Here is an 8007-nt window from a genome sequence, read left to right on the forward strand (position 1 = left end):
TATGTGTCTATCCTTCGACATTTCATTGAGATTCATTCCTTGAACATATCATTTTTCATTAAATTTATTAGTTTTAAAAAAACTTTTGAACTTCCTTAACATGAATGTCATTTCGTCATCATCGAGAAAAGTTTCAGATTTTGGTTCATCAATTTTTACCTTTAAGGCAATGTTGTGCCTTGACGCTTTCTTTAGATCTGCATATCTTGACTCATGAATTTCAAAAGTTAAAAAAAGTTCTTTTAAACTACTTACCTCTAAGTCCCAAGAGATGAAATATGCATCTACTAGGATTTCCCATTCAGGAGTCCTAGGAAAAACGTTAAGCGCGTACCTTAGTGAATTTCGGTTGATTACCTTTTCTCTGAGATTCATGAGTCCGGTGATAAGTTCTTTGATTCTCAAGTGGAGGTGTGTGACGATTTCGCCTTCTTCTAACCAGAGGTTGCTGATCTGGTTCAGGAGTAGGTCTCGTCTCACGAGTTTTACCTCCGAGGTCCCTTCGTGTAGTTCCAAGAATTTATCCCAGAGCTCTTTGGTTGACTCGTAGGCTCCGATTCAATTGACTTCTTGTAGCGATAAAACACTCAGCAAATGAAATTCTACTTTATCGTTTGCCACGAAGTAGGCTTGTTCCTTTTTCGTCCACTGATGTTCTTTTTTATCCTTTGGTGCTACAAAATCATACTTCATAATAAATGCTCGGTTCGACCATATTCTTTTTTTAGTTCACAAACTCTCCCTCGAACTTCGGTGGATAAATGCTCGGTTCGACCATATTCTTTTGTGCTTTGGTCAGTAGTTTGTCCTTCTAGAGCGGTTGGGCTCTGATACCACTTGTTGGTCCTTTACGACCGGCAAGAGGGGGTAAATTGTCCTGTAAAATATAAAATAAACAAATACCCTTCTCGACTTTGGAAATAATAAAACACTTGTATAATAAAGATTGATAAGCTAATTAATAAATGAAAAGAGCCTCAACAATTTACTTGGTTTGCAATCAGAAGATTGTAAGTCCAAGATGTTGAAAGCTCACTATCAAATCTCCTTCGGGCGAAGAAGGCTCTTACAATAATTAAAGCACTAAATCACAAAGTAGGACAGAAAAAAATATTATTTACAAATGTTGTTCTGAACTACTAGGATTAGGGTTGTATTTATAGCCCTGATCCGAGCGCCTGAAAGGATTCCGGGAGTCTGGACGTGGATAAAATTTTATCCACATCGTAATGGATCGCGACGCAATGAGTCTAGATAAACTTTTCGGTTTGGGCGCCTAGAAGGGTTGTGGGCACCCGAACCGCCTTCGCACAGGAGTACCTCGCCAAGATGCCCCGGTTGGACCAAACCGGTTCGAGCGCCCGGAACAGCTCTGGACCCCCGAACTCCAGTTAACTCCCGTTCGGGTCTTCTGCTCAGGCTCTACTAGTTTGGATAATTTCGATCATCCAAAATAGGGCTCACCTAAACCCATTTTCCGGCCTTCTCAAGCAACCTTCCGCTCCGGCTTCTCATCCTCCGAAATATCGCGCGCCTCCTTCTCATCCGCCAGCATACTCTTCCGCAGCGCCTCATGCCTTGGACACACCAAGCCCGTTGACTCTCTCCCGTGGTGTCATTCTCATTAGCGGTGTCTTTGCTCAAGTTTCTATGCTCTTAAGTTTTTGCACACTTAGACACAAAGTATCAAAAGACAACATAATCTAATTCTGACTCAGTTGATCATATCAAAACTAACACAGGGTACTTACAGGAGACTCTATTAATATGGATGAGCATGCATGCAGATTAGTAACGTTTTTAACATTCTCATAAAATTTTTAATCTATTTATTATTTCTAGCCGTGTTTTTTCAAACCGAGGAAACAGGGAAGGAACTTGCATTTATATATACTTTCGCCTACACATTTAAAAAAAAATGAGTGTTTTTTTAATCTGTTTTTGTAATTATGATTAATACTATTAATTTATTTTGAACAGAGCTGGTGAGACCAATACAAATTGAAAATCCATGCACGAAGTATTATGTTTTGTATTAATTTATAGTATTTTCTTTCTTTTTATAAATGATACTTTTTATTTGTTTGTTTATTTGTTTTTTTTTTTTTGTCTGTTTTGATGCAGGAAAAGAAACAAAATTAAAGGAAAATAAAGTATTTGGTATGGAAGAAGAAGATGATTTGGTGATGTATCAATTAACTTGTATGGTGGATTTAATATGTAATTGATACTTCTTGTATTGACTTATTTTTATAGATTTGATATGTAAATACGATGTGTATGTAACCTATTGACTTGTTTGGATGTATGAATTTTATATGGATTTGGTTTAGGATATAAATAGGATGTGTATATTGTGAAATAGGATGTGTAATTAGGATGTATTGGATCTATATGTTAAATAGGATGTGTTATATAAACAAGTTTGTAAATGGTTGTTGATGTATATTGTATTAATATAATAAAATGTAGAAAAGGCTAGGTTCCAGAAATTCTTTTAGAATTTTGGGTTGAATTTGGAGACGAATTATTTTTGTCACCAAATTATATTTATTGCAGATTTGGCAAATTTATAGATTGGCAACAAATTTATATTCGTCACATATTTGACAATGAAAATAGTATTATCGCCAAATCAAGGACGTAATGGGGATTCGTTGCAAACTAGATTTGGTGATGAACGTTGCCAAATCTATGACGAAAACTAGAATAGTCGTCAAATTTGGGACGAAAATAGAATTTCATCGTAGATTTGCGTTTGGTAATTTTGCGACAAATTTAGTTTTCGTTGCAAAATTACAATGAATTTGGTGACGAAAATATAATTTATTGCAAATTCTATGATGAATTTACATGTTATCATCGCATAATTTGGCAATGGCTTATTTACAAGGAAAACTTTTTCGACGCAAATTTATTTTACGATGAATTTTTTTTTTAATTCATCACAAAATTCATTCCAAATTACTGATTTTTTTTATAGTGACATCATAATAATTACGGTTTCATAGTTGCTACAATTCATTTGACATACTTAGTGTTCAAAAATATTCACTATAGGATCTATGATCTTATAGTTATTACAACATAATTCAACTTATTATTATAGTATATAGTTCCGTTGTTACTATAATTATTATAATTATAGTAGTTATGAAATCGTAATTATTACTATATCGTTTTGTCATATTTATAAAATGAGTCGATTGTATAAGGATTTAATGTGTGTGTCGCTATTTGTATCATTTTATTAAATAGGTTATTCGGCTGGAGTGTGCTTTTGATTAAAACAAAAAGAGTCAAAGTGGGACATTTTTTACTATTTAAAACTAAAGTGACATTTTTTTATTTTTTAGTTGGTTTGAGAAAAATTCATCCATACTTAGATGTCTGATAAATTAAGAAATAGGCTCTGCCGCAAAGGTTGTAAATGAGCTTAACCGAATTAAATTTTAGGGTGTTCAAATTTATTTAATTAGGTAATCGAGTCAAGTTAAACTTAAAATAAACTAAGTTTTTGAAATAATTTTTCAAGTTTGATTTGATTTATTTTTTATAAGCTTGAGCTTATTTGAAATTAGTTTGTTTTGTTGTTATTGAATTTTTAATTCAAGTTTGGCTTGAGTTTTGTTTGTGCTTGGTTCGTTTAGATGTTATCGAACTCTCAATTCAAATTTATTTGATTGTTTGAAACTTTTAATTGTTTGATTGGTTACTGAGATTAATAATTCAAACTTATTTATTTATTTTATTATTTATTTTGTATATTGATAAGAATTTTGTTAATAAATATGGTTCGTGAACATTATTCACAAATATTAATGAGTTAAACATATATATGTTCAAACTTATTATTTAATTTAATAAATTATTTAAATTTATTTATTTAATTAATCTTATATATATTGAACTAATATAAATAAATTTTTACTAAATCGAAACTTATTTATAAATACGTGATTTATTTGATCCCCTATTTGCCGCTATCTCCGGATTTTTTTTTTATTTTATTTTTACCAATATATTAAATTGGGTAAATACAATGCTATAAATTAGATTATCTACTGATTTTTTTTTTATTGTAAAATTATTTTATAAATCATTTTGATGTGTTTGGGAGTCCACGACGGTACCAATGCAGCTGGCACCTCGACATGGTGCCATGCCTGTCCATCTGCCAGCTGCACCAATGCATGCCAACTAGGGTTAATCATTAAAAACAAAAAGTGAGATCTGCTAGTCCTGTGTGCTACTCCGTGGCTTAGTCCAAACTTCCGCTATGTAATTGTTCCCAGCTGAAAAGGGTTCTCGACACATGGAGGCATGTGATTTGCAGTGATTAGTTCCTGTGTCTACGCGCACAAGAGTAACTAGCTCTAGTCAGTCCCGATCCTCTGCGTCCGCCTCCCGTGCGCCCTCTGCGTCTGTCGTTACGCGGCATTGGAGTTGGGTTTTATTACTGGAGCGGAGAAACGCACGTGCTTAGCGCGTGGGTTTTTTATCACGTAGCGACAGATGCAGAGGGCGCACGGGAGGCGGGCGCAGAGGATCTGGACTCAGCTCTAGTGCATGTGGCCACTGGCTTGATTCTGAGCTTATGGAGCTACGTTTTTTCTTCAGTATTATGTCGTCGTCCCTCAGCCAGCTCACTTGTCAGGGATTCCAGCTAATTCATCCGCAATCTGCTATTCCATTAAATTTCACTTGATTCATCCGTCCAACGTGCTAATTAACTCTGAATGATCCATTAATTTAGTTGCCCTACAGTTGTCCATACGAATGCAACACGAAAGGAATCTAAAGGATTGGGTTGGTCGGATACTAGTTTGTATGTTCTCCTTGTCGTTTTCCGTTACGTAGCGTGATCTTTGCGGTCTGCAGCTTCGATTGTCCGGTCGTAGCCTCGTAGGAGACCGTTTTGTCTGTTACGGATGTTGGGCGACTGCATTCAACAGTACGTCTCGGACCAGTTTCCACGTGCAATTGGGGACCGGGATTCCTCTCCTGAGCCTCTGGAGTGGCGCCCGTGATTGGACGGGGAAGGGCAGAACGGCATCCTCGACGCGGGAACAGGACCGTCAGTCGTAGGGTTGATGTGGCTTCCGCGTGCCGCCTCATTGGCAGTGCGAAAGTCGGGCGCATGACGTCGCGGCCTTAATTTGTGGAGGCCAATTAAAGACGAGGAGAGCACGTTGATAGGCTGTCGCTGCTTTTATATTATCCACTTCCTCTTTCCCTCTTCGATCGTCCTCTTTCTTCCTCGCCATTCTCTCACCGTAATCCCTCTCTTCGGTTTGCTTTCTTGGCCTGCCTTCCTCGTTCGGAGATGGGGCAGCAGTTCGTCGACACGACGCTCACCAAGGTGTTCGTCGGCGGGCTCGCGTGGGAGATGCAGAAGGAGGCGCTTCGCGAGCACTTCGAGAAGTACGGGGAGATCCTCGAAGCCGTCGTCATTTCGGACAAGATCTCCGGCCGATCCAAGGGCTACGGCTTCGTAAGTTTTCGCAATGTCTGACTAAGGAAGCTTGCGGCTTATGTAAAGTAGTGCTTTGGAAATGGTATATAGGTGACGTTCAAGGAAGCAGAGGCGGCGAAGAGGGCGTGCGAGGACGCGGCGCCGGTGATCGACGGCCGCCGAGCGAATTGCAACCTGGCTTCGCTGGGAGCCAAGCGCGGAGGCGTCGGGATCCGACACTCTCCTCCCTCCGCTCCAGCACCGTTCACTTCGCGTGGGGGCCAGCAGCCACCGCCTGGTACGGAGCCTTGGACGCATTTCCCTTCCTCTGGTTTTGAGTACGTGGAAGTTGCTGATTTGGTGACGAAAATGTGGTCTTTGTTTGTTTACCGGAAAGGCATGGCGGTGGGATCGAGAGTCGCGTCGCCAGCGCCGCCGGCTGCGCAGTGGTACTACCCGAACCCCGCGAGAACTCCGCCTCCGCCGTTCCAGTTGCACCAGTACCCCCACGGCCTCATCCCCTTCTACTCCGCCGACGCGTAAGTCTCTCCGCCCTCACAGCCTGCGGTTCGCCGATGGAGCCGGTGGCCGGGCGCCGTCTCCGGCGCCCGCTGGTTGGCTCCCACGTGGTCCTGTTTCACTGTGGTCCCCACGTCTTAGATTGAGTCAGATCGCAGCTGTCGAGTGCCATCTAATTACATGCGCATCACGTGCGACGCACATGCCACTGTCGTAACTAATAAGTCGTCTTTCTTTCTAATCACGTGCAGGTACTCGCCGAATTACACGAACTTCCCTAACAATTCGGTAAATCTTACACACTTCTCGTACATAGAAAGGAAAATTGATAATTCTAATAAATAATAATAATTGTTTAAATTCTAATGAACATCAAATAAATGACATGAGTTGGGTTACAGAAGCTGAGCCCGAGTGGTGGGGGAGGAGGATTCTACCAGGGGCAGTTCGCTTACCCAGCAGCAGCTGCTAATGGAATGCTGCCAATGTACCCTTTATTCCACTGGCATCCTCACCAATCTCAGGGCATGGCACTTCCTACAGCTCACTTCTTCCCTACCTCACCAACTGCTGCCATCCCCACCATCATCTCCACCAAGCCTACTGCAATTCCTCCTCCTGTGTCTGGTACATCACAAAATTTACTTACAGCGAGCTGTACTTGAGCACCATGGCATCACTAATACCCTAATAGTTTGTGTCGCAGTGGAACAAGTCAAAGGAGCCAACTGATTGCATGGTTGGTTAAGGAATGGTCCAAGACAGTCTGAAAAGATGAAGATGCAAACTCGTTAATTGATTATTCTATTAGAATTTGGGGATTCTTTGGTGACTCTCTAACTTGCATCACATAGATGCACAATCTGTAACAAGGCAATTTTTGTTTGTTTACCTACTTATTCTTTGTGGTAAACCTTTTTATCAGTGACTGTCTTTTATAGCTATGTGGTTTGCCTCATTTGTCGAAACTAAAGGTTTTGCATTTTATGTAGTCTAGGACAATAATACCTTCGCAAACCTGTCTCTTTTTTTCTCCCATGGATTGCATCCTCTAGCTGCATAGGTTGCAGCAGAGACAAGTGGAAGGGCAAGTATTGTGATGGACATATTTTCCTCTAGCTGCATAGGTTGCAGTAGAGACAAGTGGAAGGGAAAGTATTGTGATGGACATATTTTCCGACCAAATATCGTGGATGGTCAAGCCACTAGTCAACGGACAATCCAACTCACGTGTTCCTCGGAGATTGCTAGAGTGGATGACGAAAAAGTCCTGAAACACACTCAATAGAGAGTTAGACGGCCGCTGAGGAGATCCGTCTAAAGGATGACATCTAAGCAACCAACTCTAACAATCTAGTAAATTAAAGTGCCACACGCCCTGAGATATTCACATAGGAATGATTTAAATGATGAGAAGGTTATGTTGTCCCTCACGTGCTTTAAGCAAGCCACGTGAGGTGTGGGTCGGATACAAGGATGAGAAAGCGAGAAATTAGAATTATTGTGAAGTAGCCTTTAGCGTAGACAAAGTTTGAATCTAAGACTAAGGCCAGAAAGATCTCGGTGATTGAGGCCGAGCTAGGTAGATAGTGTCGCAATCTGAGACTGAGGCTTGTAGGGTATCGATGACCGAGACCGAAATAGGTAGATGTACTGGGATTTGAGACTGAGGCCTAGAGTGTATCGGAGACTGAGGTCAAGCTAGGTAGATGGTGTCGAGATCTGAGACTGAGGCCTAATGATTGTCAGTGATTGCGGGCGATTTAGGTAGGAGTGTCGAAATTTGAGACTAAAATCTGAAGGATGTCGTCGACTAAGACCGAGCTAAATAGATGATGTCGGAATAAGAGATGGAGGCCCGCAAGGTGTTGGCGACTGAGGCCGGAACAGATGTCAGGATTAAGAGCTGAGATAGAAGTCACTACAATCATCTTGCACTTAACTAAAGTTGAATATCTGGGATGAGCATATTGAGCCAGTTCAATTAGACTCGGAGTAAGCATAGCTTAATTCCTTTTGGGTTATGCATCTTA

The 8007-nt window shown here is 40.5% G+C and overlaps 1 protein-coding gene across 2 annotated transcripts; it reads left to right on the plus strand.

Moving 5' to 3' along the window:
- The first annotated feature begins 5208 nt into the window (after positions 1–5208).
- LOC121999828 (probable RNA-binding protein ARP1) lies at positions 5209–6918 on the plus strand. Of its 2 annotated transcripts, none has more exons than XM_042554471.1 (6): positions 5209–5494; positions 5567–5753; positions 5853–5994; positions 6226–6262; positions 6376–6601; positions 6681–6918. In XM_042554471.1, the coding sequence occupies exons 1-6, from the start codon at positions 5327–5329 to the stop codon at positions 6704–6706; spliced, it is 786 nt and encodes a 261-aa protein (XP_042410405.1). In that variant the 5' UTR covers positions 5209–5326; the 3' UTR covers positions 6707–6918. The 2 variants fall into 2 exon arrangements, with proteins under 2 accessions (XP_042410405.1, XP_042410398.1); XM_042554464.1 differs by having other exon boundaries at positions 5211–5494; positions 6669–6918.
- Positions 6919–8007: the final 1089 nt, after the last annotated feature.

Source organism: Zingiber officinale, chromosome 1A, assembly GCF_018446385.1.
Source record: "Zingiber officinale cultivar Zhangliang chromosome 1A, Zo_v1.1, whole genome shotgun sequence".
Lineage (NCBI taxonomy): Eukaryota > Viridiplantae > Streptophyta > Magnoliopsida > Zingiberales > Zingiberaceae > Zingiber > Zingiber officinale.

What these genes read in the sequence shown, in the direction of transcription:
- LOC121999828 (XM_042554464.1), top strand. Translation starts at nt 5,327, where the DNA reads ATGGGGCAGCAGTTCGTCGACACGACGCTCACCAAGGTGTTCGTCGGC. An exon ending in GGGCCAGCAGCCACCGCCTG is followed by an intron (nt 5,754 to 5,852) that starts GTACGGAGCCTT and finishes TTTACCGGAAAG; the next exon opens with GCATGGCGGTGGGATCGAGA. An exon ending in CCCTTCTACTCCGCCGACGC is followed by an intron (nt 5,995 to 6,225) that starts GTAAGTCTCTCC and finishes AATCACGTGCAG; the next exon opens with GTACTCGCCGAATTACACGA.